The 21712-nt window shown below is 38.5% G+C and overlaps 1 protein-coding gene across 2 annotated transcripts in view; it reads right to left on the minus strand.

Annotated features, from left to right (window-relative positions):
* Positions 1 to 21712, minus strand: part of SYNJ2 (synaptojanin 2) — a 68360-nt gene that overhangs the window by 43321 nt on the left and 3327 nt on the right. For both annotated transcript variants that reach the window (XM_074862754.1, XM_074862753.1), the window contains exons 2-4: positions 14360 to 14446; positions 4985 to 5255; positions 2319 to 2544 (exon numbers count right to left, since the gene is read on the minus strand). In XM_074862754.1, coding sequence (XP_074718855.1) covers positions 2319 to 2544; positions 4985 to 5255; positions 14360 to 14446 — 584 coding nt within the window. The remainder of the gene's footprint in view (positions 1 to 2318; positions 2545 to 4984; positions 5256 to 14359; positions 14447 to 21712) is intronic.

The following is a 21712-nucleotide window of genomic DNA, read 5'->3' on the forward strand; positions in this document are numbered from 1 at the left end:
ATGCAGGCAAACCAGGAAAAGGAGGAACACGAACAAAAAGCCACCCACCTCCCCAGTGACAACTCTGACCACTGGGCAGAAAGTCACATGTGTAACACTGTGCATGCTTTGAGCATGTCTTGGGGATCAAACCTCACCAGCAGACAGGGGAATACCAGTCTGCAACTTCTCCAGGCATTCTGCTGAGCAGTGCAGCACTGTCAAGTCTCAAGTAGCTCTGCATGTATCCTTAGGCAGAACCAGGTGAAGAGGTTAAAGCTACACCATCAAGGCAACATCTTAGAGGAAATTTTGAAAGTACCCAAACACTGCTGGATTCTGGACAAACAGGTGCCTGAAGGCATGCCTGCCTCATGCAGTGGGATAACCAAAAGGACAGCACTGAGTGTGAGTCGCTACACTCATGCAGTGCCATAAGGAAACACTAGTGCTAAAGTATGAGCACTTTTGAGGGGGGATGCCACCCTCAGCAGTCAGGCACAGTCCTACAGTGACACAGCTATATCTCTTCTGGAACAAGTAATGACAGAGCTAGCTTAAGTACCTCTATGCTACACTCACTGTGTCACACAGAGGTGTCTCACCAGCCTCCCCTTATGAGCATCACATAAGCAATCTACTTCCACTGTATGTGCACCTACACATATAGCCACATACACACACATATAAAAACACACACAAAACCAATCTATACTACATACACAGTTTTGTAGATATGCCCAGAAGACACTGAAAGCAACCAAATTTTAGGAGCAGATCCTTGTCCTTCATTGAAAATTACTACCAGCCATTTATCTATTCTGCTTATAGAGACATCCATTTCTGTATGATGGGTCTGACTGCTAGTGATTACTACTTCTATTCAAAAAGGAAAAGGTGATTACACTTGAATGAGAAAGCACTCATTTCAGCTGGCACAGAAAATTTCAGATGCTTCAGGATCTGCTGCTTTTTGTTCACTTTCAAGGTAGTAAGCTAAACCATGTGTAATAAAACCAACTGACTCTGTTATTTTGTTTGGTTGTATCAATCAAGAGAGTCTGCGGAATGCATCTCACCCATATATTTTGTCCCAGAATCAGCTGGAAATAAGGTTTTTACCATGTATGTATAAAAACTGTGTCATACCACCTCTCGCTGGAGAGAATCCCCCACAAAACAAAGGGGAATATAAAGCAAAGTCTCTTCCAAAATGAGTTGCACTGGAATTTGCCTGACTCTGAGAAGATGATTTTTCTCCCTTTCCTTTACTAGCCAGAGATGATTTGACTCCCAGTGAACACAGCTCCTTTGCTGGGTGGCTTCCTCTTACCTAGAACTATATATTTGAATGCTGAGAGTTCTTCACCATAGCACAGCATACACTACCTACCTTCCATAAATGTTGTCCTCACTGGTCTGCAAAAGTCATGTGAGGCAGGAAGTTAATAATCACCCTCATTTTATAGCTGAAAAACTTGCTGTACAAAGAAGCGATGGCTTCAATCCAATAAAGCAGATAGGAGTAACTTGAAACATGAGTATTTCTGATCATAAGATTTTGTATGATTCTAAGCGACTTCCTTAGAGCCAAAAGTAAATCTCAGCTCTTGTCTTTGCTGAAAATCACCCCCAGCATCCCTAATCAAATTCATTTACATCGGTACAGACACAGTTATGCCACTGCAGTGGAAGGGACTTTCAATGGGTAGCCCAGCAAACCTGGTGGTATGGACTAACAGAGATACTTAGAATGGATGAAAGAGAAACGAAGTGTGGAGACCATTACTTTACAGAAAATCTTTCAAACTAGTTTCTCCAACATTCTATAGCATGGGAAATATGATGAATTTTAGAAAAAATGTACTTTAAAATGTATGCAGAATGTATAAAAGTGTGAGATTTTTTCTGGAACTGATTTGAAAACATTCTTTTTTTTAATACACAGGCCTCGTGACTGATAATTCTAAGCAAGTTTCATGCAACTGAGGAACTTATTGTTACACATGTTGATCTTGCGTGAATTAACACACAGAGATCCCTGAATGGTTTAAAAACCCATAACTGTATTTCACTACAATATCAAATGGCTAGACTTCCACATTCAGGAAAAAAATCAAAAGCATTAGTGAAAACTGTGTGCATGGAAAAGTCAGAAACAAAGAAAAAGAACAGATTGCAAAGAAATGCTTAATAGGCAAGAACAAATACATCTGTCACGCAATAATATTCTAAATATTCTTGGAAAAAATGCTTGCTGAACTTGTTTAATTCTTGTTCTGCCCCAATTAAACTCGAGTGGACTGAATTATTCAAAGCTATTGGATACATCCGCTTACCTGCTCTGTCTCAACAAAGTTAGACACATGTCCATCATCATTGACCCCTCGAATGTGAAACCGGACTCCAGCTCGCTCACAGCTGATGCGAGAGATGAGACAGGCTTTCGCCTTCTTGTGGGAAGCATAAACAGTGCGAATGTCCACTACGCCACAGATCACTTTCAGCAACCAGTCAGAGCAGTTCACCTGGTAGTGTTTGAAGGGCACATGCAATAGCTGGTTCCTGAAAGGTTCAACAACATACAGATAGATTACTGAATAAAATAAGACAGACAGGAATAGGTGCCCCCCCAACAACAATCACTAATTTAAGCAATTAATTATTTTTTACCCTTTTCCTGTTGTACCTTTGCTTTATCCAAAACCAGGAAATATCAGGAAGAAATCCTGTGAACTACTACAATGAACAGAACATGGCAAATTTTAACAGCACAGCTACCACCAAGGTGCTGTCCTTGTATCTTGTACCTCTGTTGTATACATTCAGATGTAAATGTCACCTCTTTCAGCTCCAGAAATACATTTATATTTAGTAATCTTCTTCACAAATTACAGTGTTGTCAAGCTAATTACTTTTTGAACGGTACTGCCCAGACCTTAGCAGTCACTACAGGATGAAGAGTCTTTTTAAAATCCACCAAGATTTTCAGGCAAATTTTTCCAGAGACTGGACCCATAAGTCAATGGAGGTATGGCAAAAAGTGCTACTAAAATTAAGAGGAATGTCTGTTTTAACCTTCAATTTATTTTAAGATCAACAACCCAAGAAACCTATCATGTCAGTTAACAGTGATGCTTGTCTCTTCTATTATGATGGTTTTCCTTGTTTCATTTTTCAAAATGTATCTTTAGTCACACATAAGGGCCAAGAAAATCCCTTTTATGATTATTTATTGCTCAACAGGAGATCTGCACAAGAGTTACAACATATAGCAAAACCCCTGAAGAGTTGTTCTTCTAGAGTACAGCATTTCTCTGGAAGAGGTGCAAGTCATTCTTACATTTTTAAACTAAATATGTAACTGAAAAAGCATTCTAATGTAATTTTTGGTATCTCTTCCACCTCCTTCTCCTAACTCTACTCACAGAGGAAATCCTCACTCAGACAAATTCCAGTAGAATTTTTTTATTGTTGCAGTTCTTTTAACAGGCAGTTTGTGTTGCATATAACTACGGTCATCTGACACTTTTCATCATGTAACTATTTATCCCATTGTTTACTCTTCTCAAGAATCTATTGTTTGGTCTGAAATTTCCCATATCACATGATTGCCTAAAGGTAAATTTTCTTTGGAACATCTTTTTCCCCTAAATGTGATGTTGTCACCGTTCATCCCTGTTCTACAACATATAAGAGAATGGAACCTCTTCAAGGGCTACTCTACATTAGCCAGAAGCAGCAAAGAAGGAAAGTTCAAATACTTCTTTTCCAAGAAGGAAAGTTTCAAGAGACAGTACAGGTAAAAAGAGTTACTTTAAAGGTTGTTTCTTTATTAAGGGATACTGCCACCTTAGGATTTTCATCACTGGAACAAAGCTAATTTGCGCCATGTGTCCGACTTGACATGCTTAGTGAGCTTTTTCAGAGGGATGCATAATTAGCACAGTTGAAAGCAAGTTTCATGTATCTCTCTCCTGAGTTAAACTCAAAACACTAGATCTTACCAGTCAAAGTCACATCATAGCTAGAAAGATTATTTAGCCTGAATGAAGTGCTCTCTCATGTTTATTTATCATCCATTATGAACATTTTTGCTTATTTAATATTCACCTACTTTGGGCCCCAAGACTTATCACACATTTTAGCAGCCCACCCACATTTAACTCTGCCAGTTTTTTTCCACCTACATCATATAATCCTCGTTTATTTTCAGTACAGCTGTGCTTCCTGTGTGACTACCTTTTTGTTTAAAAAGACAAAAATGAGGGTGTAGGAATTCAGGCATTCTGACAGAACCTGTAAAGCAAACAAACTGAACTATATCAATGGTGAATCCACCTAGAGAAGACAAAACCCAGCATTGTGTGTTTTCCTTTCCACTCAACCAATACTTACCACAACAATAAATACTTTTTATTTGCTTTGTAAGCACAAGAAAGTAAGAAGTACACAGCAGTGTATTATCACAGGAGTTTCCTTCGGTGCACCATACATTTACACTGAGCTGTAAACATATTGATGCTTTCAACATAAAAACTAGGGCACGTTATTGAAACATTAAACTACAGACTTAAACCACATACACTTTTAAGAAACAGAAGATACAGATGATGGGATTTATGAACAGTTCAAGTGCAGGTTTCTATTAGATAACTTTTAAAGCAAATTATTGAAAAAGAACTGCAGGTGAAACTATTCGTGACATGTAGAGACATGTTTCTGTACTGTGAGCAATACATCTTGTGTTTCCTTCTTAAAAACAAAAAATGTCATCGTTAGAATTGCATTTCACTATCAGGTTAATTTTAATTTAAAAGAAGTTACTTGTTTGACCTAGGTTTACCATGAATTCACTAAGATTATATGCCCTGTAAAACGACATGACAAAGAAATGAAAAGAGGGGCACCTGAAATGCCTATGTTCATTTCCCTCTGAGAATGTTTGACCAGTAAGATACAGGTGGGGATGATAGAAGACTTTGGTGTAACATGCAGTACTAACCAGAAGAACGAGTTACCAGATTCATAGTGGTTATCACCCTGCTTCTGAGCCCGCACAGTCAGGTCAAAGTTTGAGCCTGCGTTAGGCCAGGAGAAATAGAACATCCCAGAGTTCAGTATTTTCTTCAAGGCAGTAATGCGCTCCTCTTCCTTGGTTTCTTCCTGGAGAGGACAGAAATCTGTTGCAGTAATTTTGTAAACTTCAGCATCCAGGATTTTTCCCACCGACGTACAGCCTGTCACCAGGACCAGAAAGTGCAGCCGAGTGTTACCTAGAAGGTGATAGATAGTTACAAAAGTGTTACAGGTGGACACTGGCTATGCCGTTTCGCATCAGTCCTGTCACATGCAATGCTGACAGGCCTCCAGCAGAGGCCAGCATCTTTGCTTCAGATGGAAGTAAATGCAAACGAGAAGCACACGACTACATTCCTTTACATCTCTGAATTCCTTTTGACCGCAGGTGAGTGCAATTGCATAATATTCTACAATACTTACACATTCCCATCCTTTGCTGCATTAGAGTGTGTTTTTCCCACCTACTTTATGAAGTACAATGAGCTTGGTGTTGGGACACTACTCAAAATCAAATTTCACCACCCTACAGAACATATAGTTTTCATTGGATTTCACTGAAGGGAAAGGTAAAAGATCAGTCATTTATGAGATAACGTGTATTCTTCACTATGAATTTTTCAACTGACTTCTGAATTTTAAAGATATGAAGCATTCAGATTTCTTACTAGTTTCAGCTGAAGCTGGGTGTGTTCAGCCATTCAGAAAGTTTCAATATTACCAATTCTTGAGATTTTGCTTTTTATGCCACAAAAGAATATACACGATTAGATGACAACCTCAGTGATCACTAAAAGAATTCCAGCTCTCGTGGCTGTGAAGCAAAGTGTAAAATTATGAAGCAGCTGAACTTCAGGGCACCAAAACTAAAAGATAAATTTTGAAGCTTGAGAACACCACTGTAATCAGATCTCTCTTACAAAGCAGAATTTCAACCTCTGCTGATTCTCTCTGAAATGATAAAAGTAATTAAGAAACAGTAGAACAATTGTTCTGAAAACACTTTTTTCTAGGAAGAAACTGATTCACTTAAATTGGCCTCTAATGGAGACAATGTCATCCTGTTCACTCCAGTTAGTAAGAAAAGATGGAAATGAGCCAACATTTATTGCTCTAGCATAGCAGAAACAACAGCTGACCTGCCAAGAGCAAGCTAATCAGCTAAGGGCACAGTGAAAATCTGGGACAGTATGGCTTCAGACAGCAAAAGGGAACACTTTGTAGGATCGCTCTTCAACCCTCCACGGTGGCCCACTATCCAAAAATGCAGACCAACTCCCACGCAACAACCAGGATTTTTTTCTGAAATATGAGCAGAGAAGTCCTTGCTTCCAGATCACAGGCTGGTTACAGAAACTTGAGTTAGGGGTGGTTTTCAGCAGGGCCAGAATATTTGTGTAGGCACGTGGGACTGGAATGGCAGGACAAGGTGGGAGATTAGATCTTATTCATTCTGTTCTGCTGACTTCAGTTTTGCATAAAGGCCAGTGTAGGTGGTATTTACTAAAAAGCCCTGTTCATCACATTTCTTTCTATAACAAGGGTATACTGTGTTCTCCTTCTTGAGTGTTTTTAAGAAGGACATCTTCTGTACTTTTGTAGATGGCACCATAGTGAAGGGTTAGAAATACATAAAACTTGACAGTTTATTCCTCCTTTGCACGTGAGTGTCCATAATTATAAAGGATTAAAAGTAGGAGATACATCAGTTATCACCATGATAGTTCATACTTCACTAAATACTGTCCTGTACCCTCCGGAAGGGGTCAGGAGGAGTTAGCTGTCTCTCAGGATAGCTAATAGCTTCTGTGACTTTGGTGAAAACATGCAAAACGGATCAGCTAAAAGTAAACTTCACTCATGAGAATTTGGAAGCAAGGTATAGAAACACTATTAATATGCCTTACTATCGGTCAGCTTCAGGGACAGAAAACCACTAGTGACAGACTCAGAGAGCTGGATGGCTCGGATGCTGAGACAAAGAATAAAAGCACCTTCACTGGCTTCAGTGATCTTAAACTTTCCTAGAGGGTTCAGAAGAGATTGAATGAGAAAGTCAACATTAAAACAGCCAGAAAGAACAAAAATTTAGTAATAGTGGGCTTGTTATCTGTGGTTCTGTCCTTCAGGAAGCTTGTAACCACTGGAAAACAACTGGATCTAAACAAAGCAATTCTTTACTTTAAGGCGGCAATGAGTAGGAATAAAGCACAAGAGAAAAGCCAATCAAAACTACAGTTCTGCCTTACCTAGAAACTTGCTATCACTTAACAAAGACTCTAGACTCTTTTTACTCCCCTCCACTCACTCATCCCCAAAATGGGAGACACATCTACACATGCAGAGGTCCAGCATCTCTACTCCCCCAAATCACTAGCTAATGAGCTCAAAAATAGTAATCGCAACTAAGAAGCTACTGCTTTGTCCCTGAAGCACCAGGAGATGGATGGCTTTCTGAAGCTGCAATACTCTTTCCTGCCACTGTGCAGTAACCCCACATGAAAGAGTTGGGGTTGTTTACCCTGGAGAAGAGAGATGGCTCTGGGGAGACCTTATTGAGGCCTTTCAATACATAAAGGGGGCTTATAAGAAAGATGGAGAGAGACTTTTTACCAGGGCCTGTAGTGTCAGGAAAAGGGGCAATGGGTTTAAACTGAAAGAAGGTAGATGTGGATTGGATACAAGGAAGAAATTTTTTTTACAATGAGAGTTGTGAGACACTGGAACAGGTTACCCAGAGAAGCTGTGGCTGCCCCCTCCCTGGAAGTGTTCAAGGCCAGGTTGGACAGGGCTTTCAGTAACCTGGTCTAGTGGAAGGTGTCCCTGCCCACGGGTGGGCAGGGGGGTTGGAACTAGATGATCTTTAAGGTCCCTCCCAACCCAAACCATTCTATGATTCTATACACACAGAATAAGTCTCTTTACAGTACTCCAAATTATGGAGCAGCATTCATGAACTTTTCATGATGCCTTTGAACAGAGACCCGCTGGCAAAGGAGTTCACGCTTACAACCCAGAAAATTGGAGAAAAAGGAAGAAAAGAGACAAATAAATTCAAGCTATGATAAAGATAGCTTGCTCTGCCGCTTTGTCCTCCTAGACTGCTTTGCAAGCTGAGGTGGTCTTCAGATCAACTCTAACCTCTCTGATTTGCTTAAATCATTCTGGATATGCTACAAAACAGCCAGAATGCAGAAACCGTGCAACACTACAGCCCCAGTGTAACACTGATCTCTCTTGACTCTGCACCTTGGAAAAAAGGCCCAAGCCCCATCCTGATAACCCCTTCATCCCAGGTGGTATTTGGACAGTGTTCCTGGGAATCAGCTGCAGGCTACCACTGCGGGAAGAAGATCCTTGCCTGATGCACATGCCACTCTTGGCACAGGGAGCTAATCGCAATATCCTATTGACAGTGCTCAAGCCTGTGCCCTGCCCTGTTTTTATTCACAAAAATGTAGCCATGGGGTCCTGAGCAGAGGTAAGGCTCCCAACAGCCTTTCACCCTTTTAGAACCTCCCACAGCAAAATGAATGCTACCAAAACACTACTCCACTATTCATCTTTTAACTAGGTCTTCATTAAGGTCCAAGAAATTACCCACCACTAAGCTATACAGCTATAAACAGTGAAACAAAGCTTTCCCCATCTTCCCTTCTTTGCCAGCAATATCAGTTTATGTCTGGAAATTTCTTCTTTCAATCCCAAATCTTTTTTCTCGTGCTGTTTCCCTTCAATCCAGGCTGCCAATGCTTTTAAATATATTGACAACTACATCAGACAAGTTTGTGATGGAAATGATAACTGTGCTACCTCCACTCATGCTTTCACTTAGGCATTTTGTCAGATTGAAAATGTTATTCCAAGGAATAAAACAAAAACATTACATATCCAAGTAGTACCTAATATGGCAGAAACCTAGCATTACCACAGGAAAAATGCCTCTGCTTATTTGCCAGTCACTGAAAGTCTGATTATTATTATTATGGATATATTAAAGGAAAAAAATCTGTCCATTTACTTCTAAATTTAAACTTTAAACAGTCAATGTGGTTTCTTTTCTGGTATGTAAATGTCAACAAGGCATAATCTTTCCTGTTGAAAATAGATACTTAACATGAAAACAGCTGTATCAACCACAACCCTACCTAAATGTACTAAAATTTAAGGGTAGAAATTGCTTAAATTGCTTCAGTCAGGATGGATGCTGCTACTGGAGCAAGTGATTTTTATAAAAAGCAAAATAAAATCAACTTTCTCCATTTCTAAAGATTGCAGATACTAAGTTATTTCATAATTGTTCATTCACTAAAACGAAAATAACATTTTTAGCTGACAAGAATTTACTGAAAAACTCTTCTAGTTCCTAAACAATTCATTTTTATTATCCAGTAAATCTCACAAAAGAATGCAAGAAGTTGCATTCCTGGGTTTACTCACCCACCCCCCCAAAAAAAAGGAAAAAAAACCAAACAAAACAAGACAAAAACAACACAAAAATCCTGCTATCAACATAACATGGAATTTCCTACGGTAGGTGGATTTGTGAGGCCAAGGCACAAGAAAGAGAGGATTTTTTTAAATTACATTGGTTTTACTGAGCAAACTGTGAAAATACCACAACTTCAATGCAATAGATCAAATTGAAACACTCAAACATTCCTTAAAGCTACAAGGTATTTCCCCTTAAAACAATCAAGACTATTCCATTAATCCCTGCAGCCTGAACTTTTCAAAACTGCAGCTCACTACCATTTCCAATTCTGTAATTATATTAAAAATACTGTTCCTTTTAAGTTTCCAGTGAAACTGTTTTTATGCAGGTAGCACTTAAGTACCAGACTAACACCAATCACAACAAAAATACATCAGATAATCCAGTCAAATCCACCTGGCAGCATCATCAGGAAGCATATTATGGGTTACAACCTTTGAAAGGAGCTAAACAGTATTCAAGGTATTTACGTTTTTTCTGTCCAAAACATCAACAGCAACATGGAAAAAAAGAATACTAAAGCCATAAAATGAGCAGTCACCCCTTAAGTGTAAGCTCAAATAAGTCAGGAAGCTGAGTTTTAAAATGCTGGCTGTGCATCCTCAAGATCAAAGGGAGAATTAACACTAAATCAATTCCCTAAAGTCAGTGGCCCTGCCAGTACTACCACTGCAGCCAGTCTACGGAGGGTCCCTGTTCTCAGGAGCTCTCTGCAGGTCTGGAGTAGGGGACAGGCCAAACTCCAGTCTTATTTCTTGAAACAGGAGCCCAAGAGTTCTTATAAAAAAAGTAATTAATGGAAGTACACTGGGAGGAAAACATATGGTAGTTTTCCCTTGATTTCACATGCATTACAGCAGCAGAAAGGACTTATATTCAGCTGACAGCTGCAAAGTGCATGATGAATGAGGCCAGCACTAAGGCCAACAACAAGCAACCAAAAAAAATGGAAAACTTTTTCCTGGAAGTGATCAAGGCTCCAGGTCTGGCTCTTACACTTCACTGTGTACCAACAACCACATCAGCTGTAGACTATTTACCAGGCCCCCCACCTTGGAAAACAAAAATATTTTCTTTTACTTCCTTTAACTTTTACAACTGGTCTAATGTACAATCCTGCTTCATATTAGGCTTTCTAAACTTTACACATAGTGAAAGTGATTTAGGAACATAAGAACTGCAATTGAAGATCACAATGGTAGAAATGTCCCTCATTTCCTTTGGATGCAATCTGGAATGATTTAAAGAAATCTCTGAAATAATTTTAGAGCAAGAAGTGAAGTGTTCCTTACTGGTCATGCTTTCTACAGCAACACATCTATGAAAAAGCAAGACCAATCTACAGTACTAAAGAAAGAAAAATTCTTTCAAAGCTTATATGGACCAAATTTTGATCTCAGACAGATGGGTATATGTTCATGCATTGTGACCAAGAGCATTATTTTGCCCCATTACAGCTATAAATCACCACAACTGTCTGTAAAGAATACTCTGAAATAAATCTAAGAAATGTTTTGCTCACAGCGATATGTGCTGAATGCCCTTTTATCAGGTTGCACAAGGGAGACAGAGGATGGAGAATATTTGGCAGAGAAACAAGACAAGAATAACTTACATCCATTTTTTCAAAAGCTCTTGTGAAACCAACTGCCTTAATCCAAGTTGAACAGGAAACGCAGTTCTGGTACGTCACACCCTACAATAATAAGCTGCAGTTTCTGTATTTAACCTGCCTACATGACTCAAGACAATTGTTTCCCCTGAAGTTTATGGGATGACTTCAGTGCTGCCTATTATGAGCTGCAGTGAAATGGAGGCAATATTCAATTCTTACTTTGTCCTTCTTAGCTGTAAATACTTAACTCAGGACTGCCTTTTCCTTTTAAAAATGAATCCGCTTCAGTTTTTGCTCTTTCTCCGTTCCAACACAGTCATGCCATTGTCTTATATTCCCTCAGACTGTTCCATCTCCACTCCACACATACCTCCACTTCACTTCATAGTCCACTGAAAAACAATTTGCAAGGTATTTTTGCCTCTCATCTGCCTTCAAAATTAGCAACAGAACACAGTAGAGGAACAGATTCTAACCATCTAGCTGAAAATCTCTAAGGAAATCTATAGCAGAATTATGAAAAGAACCAAGGTTTTCCAAACTACAGCTTTAGTCTCAAAGATACTCCTTCTCCCCCTTCTAAATACAATTACATTATTAGAAAATGTTCAAAAGGAATAGAAAACAGGTACTTAGTTGTCCTTTTTGCCTTTGAAACTTCTTCCTTTCAACTACACATTTTGTATGTACAAGAGTGAGAATATATACACAGTCAAATTAATTAATTATGCCTCCCCAAATACAGCAGCTGTATTAAACTAAACAACCTACATGGTGATGGTGTCTAAATAATACCTTATATATGCACCCCTTCCTGACTTCAGTGTCTAAACCAAACACTGCAAAGCCAGCTCTTTTAACAGTCTGCTTAAGATGTATTTGTCACTGCTAGATCTTCTTTGGCAGTAAAATCTTGGCTGAGATACAGCTCAGAAACACTGTACAATTCATTCTGTTGCCATCCATCTCACAAAAGAAAGCAGAAGAACTTAGTGAGTCATGTTAACAGACATAAGTACATAGAAGTGAACGTTATTACTGGTGGGAAACATTTAACTTTGTGAGTCAGTTTCACATATTTCGTCTACTTTCTTGTGAAAAGCACTATCTACTTTGGCAGGCATACAATGTGATTTATTTGGATTCCTAAGAAGTGATATTTACAGATTAATTAAAGTGCTCAGAGACATCTTTCATGTCTTGAAAAAAGTCTCCCCTTCAGCTCTATAAATATACTCTTTTAATATCCCAGTGGAATGTACTTTCACAAATATTTTCAGTTAATTTAGTACTTATGGTCTGCAGGTTTCCAGTAGTAAGAAAAAAATACTGATACTCCTGAACAAAGTCTATGTGATCACAGATGCTCAGTGAAGAGCTGGCCAATTACGCCCTTGTTTGCAGCTGCTAAAATACATTATATAAAAAAGAAAAAAAGTTACATTGCATTCCTTTCTAGTGTTAAATCTTTTATGTAAGCAACAGATAAAGGGATGAAACTTATTTATATGTAAGATGGAAGATAACTGAGACTGTGAAATAAACCTGGGCTACCTCCTGAAGGGTGAGACAGCAGGCATGTGACCATCTTTGCTTTTTAAACATGTCCAGCAACAGAAAATGTTTGCTTACCATTATAGCATGACCCTCCTGACTTTTCACTCAATCACAATTAGAAATTTGCCCCCAGTAGTTAACTTTTTTATCCAATTACCAATAAAATTTTTAACAATCCCTTCCAAAGGAAGTCCTATACCAGGACTTGTAATGCTAGAACAAGAGAGAGGTGCAGTGACAAAGCTCAGAGAGGAAAAACCTCACGCTTTAAGGCACTGAAGTTAAGTAGGTGTTGTTCAAAAAGAAATAAGGACATGGGAAACACAGAAATAAAAGGAGAAATGAGAAAAAATAAGGCTGAGAATATTTCACACCCCATTTGAAATCATTCACCTTTTAATATGAAGGCTAAAGCCAAATTTATTTAGTTCCCATCACATACAAGAAACTACCCTCATCTGTAGCTTGAAGAGCTTAAATTCAATAGCTACATTCCTTTACTATTACAACAAATTCATTAGACTCTTATGAAGAAAAACAGGTCCAAGTGCCAAGAAAAACTAATCACGAGCTCTCCTTTTTTAATTACATTAACAAATTGATATTAATCTCCATAGAAATGCCTAATCAACTCAGCAAGAAACAAAACAAGCAAAAAGCTGACATTCATTTTAAAAGACTAGATAGGCCTACAGTTTTAAATTATGACACAGAAATCTTTCAGATTGCAGTCACCTCTTCAGATCAATCTCAAGTCATATTACTCAAGCCATAAAATGGTAAGTGGGCTATAAAATGATACACTTATATCTACTGGTCTAAATAGACCAGTGCTTACATTACCACTGCCTTTGGCGGATTCCCTGACCAAGCATCAAGTTATATGGAAAACAGTCTTGTCATGCCTTCAAGTCAAAATTAAGGCTTACTGTAAGACCGCCATGGGAACAAGGCATATTGTGCTTTTTGTTTTAATGCATCTTTTTCATCAGTGAATTTGAAGCCTGCTGTGTAAGGTACTATTACCTTCAAATCAATGACTGCAGTTCTTTTCCTTAAACATGCTATTTCCATTAACATTCCTGGAGGCATTGTAATAGCAAGTCCTTTGCTAAATCAAGATTCCCAAACTGTACAGAAATCTACATCAATGACAATAAATATTCCTTATTATATTAGTTGAAGTTAAAGGCCTGTTTCTGCAAATCCTTATCCATGTGAATTACCCAATTAAAGGCAGCTGGGCATTATAGCAAGGACTGGCAATCAGTAGTACTGCAGGCTCAGATGACCATGATTAATCAGTGATTAAACATGATTCTTCAAAAAAAAAGCAAGAAATCATAGCTTGCCTTGGACAAATGTGATGGGGGAAAAAAAAGGTAATTATCTTCAGGCAGCTAAGAATGTTAGACAAAACAAAAGTGAGAAAAAAACCCAAAACTCTTAGACTATCATTTAGTGATATGCTTTTGGCACAGCACAGAAAAAGAAACAGATCTTTTCCAGACTGTACATAACAAGGTGCAATTAGCTTTCACAAGTTAAGGAATTAGACAACTTCAGCCACTTGTTGTTGTCTTGTAGCATTGTCTGGGTATTTTATAGTCTCAGTCATACAGATGGTCACTTACCACATTTAAGCTGAAGCTCTCCTAAGCAGCCATAAGCATCCATGAGTTTTTCATACTGTCCTTTAATTGTATCCTTTTCTTCTGGAGCTGAGAAACAAAATGAAAGGCAGCAAACCTTAGTTTTCCAGTCTTTATAAAATTTTCAGATTGCTATTGCCTACACCAATGCTTCCCAGTTGATTTCACTCAGTAAACTACAGTACAAAGATAGGGTTAAAATGCTGTAAGAATACAGTGATTAAAAAGTGACGGGACAGAAATACGTAGCCTCTCCACACACAACCCCAAAAGAAAGGGCACACACTACCTTTCCAATCAACATTAATTGTTAGCGGTGTTCTTATTCTATGGTACAGACGCCACATCAGTTTCAGAATAAGTAAAGGAAGATACAAGCACATGTAAACTTTACACCATTCTAAAATAAGAACAAAAATAATAATTTGTCTGTCCATAAGCTAAAATACCTTTTCTTGATGTGCAAAAAGAGATGGTTTCTGCTTCCAGACTCTCACAGTCTAATTTCAGACAGAATTGGAATTTTTTTATGCAAGATAACATAATTTGATGTAGACACATCAGGTGTTGATTTCAAGAGGAATTAAACATATTTTAGTGAAGTAAGATTTAGCTGATTAAAAATAAGTAAATAAAGGGTCAGATGCTGATGTTAGATTTGTGTAGTTCTGCAACAATTGACTTCAATGGGCACAAACTGAACATTTAGGTATTAAGCCAGAACTGGCCCAAACTTGTCACTAGCTACTTTAAAGTAAAACCAAAGTACTTCCTGAATAAGTCTGAGTTTTGTATATATTTCCCAATGAGAAGTAAGGTTAGCCTCCTGAATGAGGAAAACAGGCTGCGACCCTTAAATGTCCATTTTCTTCTCAAACCATGGATAAACAGCAACATGGTACTTTTAAAGGTTAGCTAATACTTTACAATTCTATGTTCCCAATAAATTCAGCAATTAAAAAAGTCTGAAACTTCTGGGCATATAAAGGACAAGCTGAACTGCCTGCAATGGATGATAGAACAGAAAAGAAAGAAACAGGCTTCTCTTTATAAACCTCAAGAGGCAAGCAGCTCAGCTAGAAGCATGAAAAACAAATAAATATCCCGTATATCACTGACATTTTGAAGTGAAAGGAACAACAGTTCCACTTGCAAAATTCCTTAGCAGAGGCAACCCCCGAAGGAAATCAAAACACGTTTGTCTCAATTTTTGCACCCATGACACATAAGGAAGACTTGTTAATTTTTTCTTAATTTTATTTTTGCTATCAGGCTTTCAAAAAATCTGTTCTGCTTTCCTAGAAACACTGAATCAGGAGAAGCTACTAAAATGTTGATACCACACACACCAGTGAAGCAAAACATAAGCAACAGAAAGAGGATAAAGGGATTTTTACTGCGTAAACCTCTGGACAGAAACAATTTAAATACTCAGTAACAGCACCTCTCAGGAGCTGAGACTCTGGAAGCTCAGTTCTCCATCACTTCTGAAAAAACTTCATCAAAAATAGTTTAGATAGACTATTACAGTGTTTCATTTTTTAAAAGAGTCCCTGTCAAGCCTTCCTTATGTATTAGAAGAGGTTTAAAAAAGCGATGTTTCACTTTCCGTGCCATCTTCACTAAGTAGACAAGAGCATCAACAACATACTGACTTTTTTCTTAGATCTGTTCTCTGCCTTAAAAGTTTATCCTCATTCCCTTTAAAACATAAAGGAAAAACCATAAACAAAATTCTTGCTCCAGGTTTTCCACCTTTAGGAAGAAATACCGAGTGACAGAAACAGCAAGAAATTCAGATCTCAAACTGATGCAGGAGCTTGCAAACTTGCAGGCTAGGCACAGCCTGAAAGCACTTAAAAGGCACCTTGAAAGCACGGTGATACTCTTCAAAACAGAATTACAGGTTGGAAAGCTGGCTATTAAAGTGTCTGGTAAGAGAATGATCCAAAAGAATGAAATTTATTTCAGCGTGGAAATAAGCAACACACAATTCATGTCGCTAACAGCTAGAAGCACATACGGAAGCCACCGAAGTTCCCCAGGTCAAGCCAGCAGCATCACACACACATCAGCCTCTGGCACGGGACTTTTCCAAACACACAGACACATAGCTGCGCTTTGCCAGCAGTGGTACAGAAATATGCCATCGTTCTGGGCAGGCCATTTGACAGAACAGTTGTCTGCAGAGTAGCATCCGTCAGGGCATCAGTTCCAGCAGAGCTGCCCGAAGGGAGGAGCAGGCTCTGAACACAAAGCTCCAGGACAACTCTGGGCTGCGTTGCCACTCTTTTTGGCTAACAGCTTGCCAGTAGCTTCTATCACATGGCAGGTTCTGTTATTTATCCTAGGGTTCATTTTGTTCCCTGAAACAATTTAGACTCGGAAACCAAAAAAGCAGCAAAGTGATCTTTCCTTGACACTTCCATGCACTCTAAAGATACAGCATGCCCTAAGACCTCACCTGTGGATAGTCCAAGAGGGAAGGAACACGCCAGTCAGATACATCTATGCCTGTGGGTCATGCTAACGGAGAGGCCAGAATATGTTAGTGCATACAGACCAAATTTGTGTGGAAAAAAAAATAAATTTACTTGTTACAGATATTGATGGAATCGGAAGACTCCTGTCCCATTATACTCCTTGGTGTCACACAAACTCCTGAGATGCACTGTGACCACTGCCATTTTGTGTGGGCCAGGGCAGGGGCCTCAGGCAGCAGGTCAGGCAGCAGCTCCCACATGCTGAACCCCCTCTGTAAGGGCCTCATGACTGAGGGGAGGACTCCCTCATGCCTCACAGCCCCCAGCCACCACGGCGCTGTCTCGCTCCATGCCCTGCCAGTGTGCAAGTGAGGATACAGGCAGCACCCCTCCAGCACTGGGAGGTCCCAGCTGGATTCTGACACACCCCAGACAAATTTTTTGTTTTTTAGAAGGGAGTGAGGGATAACGAGGAGGAAACCCCAACAACCATTATAAAAAGCAATACATAAAAAGGATGACTGAAATGTGACTTTAAAAGGACATTATTGCAGAGGGCTCGAGCCAAGTTCGAATCTTATTGTTGAAAAGAAATCTTTATGAATCTTTAAAACTTTTTATTGAAATCTCAAATAACTGTAATCAAAACCTGGTCTGAAACATCTCCTAGAGTATTCGCAGATGGTGCTAGGACACAAGAGCCAGAATCAGAGCATGACTAGACAGAGAACAAAACTACCTGATGTGCTACTGCCTTTGCTGGATGAAGAGAGTTAAAGGGAAAAGTTACAACAAAACTCTAAAGGACTGTTGGTGAACATGGAAAATATAAACTATATCTGACAAGTTTCAACAATATGGAAAATACTGTTTTAGCAACAACATTTGACAGCTAGATGTGTCCAAAGACATAGCACCTTTCTAATCTGTAACATGAAAATTAATTCCATTCTCTATTAAATGTTCCAAAGTCACGGTTTTTATTCTGCAACAGCTTTCATAGAAACTCTGAAATGCAGAGGCAGTGCAAGCGGTCTGCTTGAAAACCTAGGACAAGGACTGGATGTTTAACTAAACTCTGCTCACATGTAAAATCCTTCCTCCTTCAAGCCAGACAGCTTGAGATACATACATGCATACATACATATATAGTTAATGCACTATACTGCTACAGAAGTTGATGAAACTCACGAAAAGGTTTTCTACTTAGAGAACAAGTTGAGTTTGCAAATACATAGAGCATTGGATAACTACTTAGTAACTACTAAAGAATACACATAGTAAATACCAAACTTCACTAAAGCTTTCCATTAATATTTTTAGTAATCTTTCCTTCCACTAAGCATGTAATTGAGTATCCACCCCTCTGCAATAATTGCCACAACAGTGTTGTGTTCATAACAGCTTTACAGACCTGCACATTGTTCGAATTCCTCAAGCATTTTTCTTAATATCAATTATGTAAAATCTCCTGACACAAATTATATATAAGGTTGGCATGTTTTCCAAAGGTTAAAATTTTGAGCTAACAAGAGGCACACAATAATTCAATGAAACTAAGCTACAATAAACTCAACTAAAAATGATCTTTTTCCATGCATAAAATATTTCAGAACCAAAGAAAAACACCACAAAAAGACCTCTAAGTACATATACCACATGGCCTATCCAAGTGTGACTTCCTGCTTGTAAAAGCTGCAAATTCGATTTAGCAGGAACTGGCTAGACGTACGCAGTTTCCTTTGTTCAACCCTTCCTTAGGGCTGATCCCCCAGACTTCAGCAGGAACCAACACATCTCTCAAACATATGGTGCCCAGAATGGTCAGCAACCAGAGGAAGAGGCCAGAAGGGTACCAGTAGCTCCAAGTCCAACATTCAAGAGCTCCTGAAGAAAAGAGTCTGGGATCAGGTTACAGACTCTGGCTCTACCCTCTTTCTTAAGCCTGATTCTGGAAGTATTTAGACACCTGCTTAGCTGCAGGTACCACTATAGATGTATATTCTGAAGCACTTCTAAGTCCTTTTAGAAACCTAGGTTTGATGTGATGGGGTCTTAGTAACTTATTTCCTTTATTTGTGTCATTCAGCACTTTGGAGGAAGAGATGTGAATTTTCGCCAGAAAGAGCAGATCTATAATCAAACAGAAATTTCATACACAAAAAACCAAAAACATGTGAGGAAAAAAAATACACATACTACCACCAGCATCTTACCTAGAAATATGTTCAATGCCTGGTATTATATGAGTTTAGATAATTAACTTGCCTCCAAATTGTTTTCTGTCATCCAAATTGTTTTCTGTCATCCTCAGACAGGCCTAAAGCACTTTGTTGTATTTTCATTATCTTTCATCACTAAAATCTTCCTGTTCACATTCAACCGAGCTACAGAGGCACTATACAAGTCATATTGTATTCTGAAATACAGGTCAAGCAACACAGAGCTGGGAAGACTTGTCTGTGGTCAGAGTTACAGTTAAGACTGTCTGGAAATTCAAAACGTTAAGCAATATTTACCAGTTTTCTAGAAAGTGGTATTTCTGGTTGAAAACAGAACAAACAAATCAAGAAAGTGGCATTTTGGAAAGATCACTTCACTGGCTTCCTGTATCAGATTGAAAACATTCTGTTTCTAGGGTGGGATTATGTTTTCATAGCTGCATGTGTATATATGAATATTTTCACTCACAACCAAAGAAGAATGGACTCATAAAACCCCCAGGTTTTACTGGCCAGTGGTGTGGTCTGCAAGCAGTCAGGAACATAAAAGATGAACGAGAAGTCTCTGGGGCTTGACCATTATCTTTATGCGGTTCCTGTCATATTACATATATTAACATAGAAACTTGTAGTCACTACAGACTAAACCACCAAGCAGAATTTATACCTCACAACCACTAACAGTTCCCTAGCATAGATAACGAGTCTTGTAATCTACACTCTACGTTTATATCAATACATCTTCCCTCTTCAGTGTACTCAATTTCCATTTCAACAACAGCAAAGGAACTGTAACACACCCTTGTTCCTATAACCTATAGCAGTGAATTTCAGCCTGAAGAACCACAGTTTACAAGTGCCCATTGTCAGCGTGACCAAGAAAAGCAAGGCTTCTGCTACATAGATTACTCCCACTACAAGTTTTGTAGGGATCCACAAATGGAAAAAGTGGACCATCTCTAAACTACAGAAAACTTCATAAAAATTTGTAATTGGATTATTTGATTTTTTTTAAATTTAAACAAGTTTTAGGAATACAGATAGAATAGGGAGATTGGCTATATAAATATCCTGGCATAACAGTAAAAAAGAGTCATGCTGTAGGGCTCATTGTTTATAGTGTACAGTGCTTAGAAATACATTCACAATACGTTTACGGAAGTATTGGTGTTTGATTTCCTTACCTCACTCAGTGGCATAGTTATCCACCTAAATACAAAATTAAAGCTAATTGTAAACAGTGAATGTATGTACAGCACAGAAACTACATACTGTACAAAAAGATACGCAGGTAAATAATTGCCACTTCCTGGTTTTGCATCCCTCCCCCTGCAAGACTATACCCTGATTTCACTCAGTCGCATGAGAGAACCACACACATACCTGCAACTGAAGCTGCAGAGGAGGCACAAAGCTGCTCTGCAGAGTGTACACACCCCTTAACTCTATATAAATTTGTCTCTAATGAAGGCTTACTTCCCAGATCTGTGGGTGAGTCTGGAGGAAAAACTTCAGCCATATTTGCAAAAACATGCATTGTATCAGCTTTAAATTTCAGTATTTTCAAAACACCATGGTCATTTTAGGGTCTGCTGTAACAGATGTTGTAACATCCTTTAATAAAAGTAATGGCGGAATCAAAGTGCTTAACAAAAAAACCAAAATTCTGTGCACTCTTTGGCTCTGCCCTTGCAAAAGCATATTTTTATGCTGAATTTCAGTAGCAGAGCACTCCTTTTGACATCATTTCACTGAGATTACCTGCTCTAATAAAGTTAAATAACTACATTTTCAGCACTATAGCCTTAGTTTAGTTCAGTGACTGCCTCGACAGCAGTTCAGAACTGCCTTGTGCACGTCACTTCATCTATAAACCATTAAAAACTGTAATGTGTTAAAAGTAGGAACAGTGTTTGTATCTATACTTCTCGTATAAGCAAAAACTTCTAAATCAATGACAATTTTTCTTCATCCTTCATGACACTAAGTTTCTTCCATAGAATCCAATTATTGATGTTCTAGTTCAGAGAATTCCTGGAAGAATTGTTTCAGGCTGTCACCCATTCTTCTGGAGATGACTGAAGTTTCAGGGTTGCCAGTGGCAAAAAAAGCCTCTTGCAAAATATGCTGTTAAATTCAAAACAGTGAGTTTTACCCTCCACCCTACAGTGACATCATGAGAAGAAGCAGAAAAGCTCCCATCTTCAAAAACAGTATTTAATTTATGATGGAACATAAAAATGTTCTGTTGATATTACATCACTGTACAGATTAAGGGGTTTGGGGTTATATAGCTACATTTCCCACTGTAATTTTTGATTCCTTGATTTTTCCAAAAGTTTCTTAGGTTAGGTTTCTGTTACAGCCCAAGTGTTCTCATTTTATAAATTGCTGACATCTCAGACAATTAGAGATCTCCACAATACCTTCCCACTACTGGTACCAAATGTGCAAATACTTAAAAGTATCAAATATCTATATGTAATAAAGAAATTCTGAAATATAACCAATTTACAGCTAAAATTGTCATCATGATCTTTATAACGTACTGAGAGAGGAAAAAGCATAAAGTCATCCATTCACAAGACAGCAACAAATTTTTGGTTTACATATTTGAAAGGGTTTATTTT

The sequence above is a fragment of the Strix uralensis genome, chromosome 3 (genome assembly GCF_047716275.1).
Source record: "Strix uralensis isolate ZFMK-TIS-50842 chromosome 3, bStrUra1, whole genome shotgun sequence".
NCBI lineage: Eukaryota > Metazoa > Chordata > Aves > Strigiformes > Strigidae > Strix > Strix uralensis.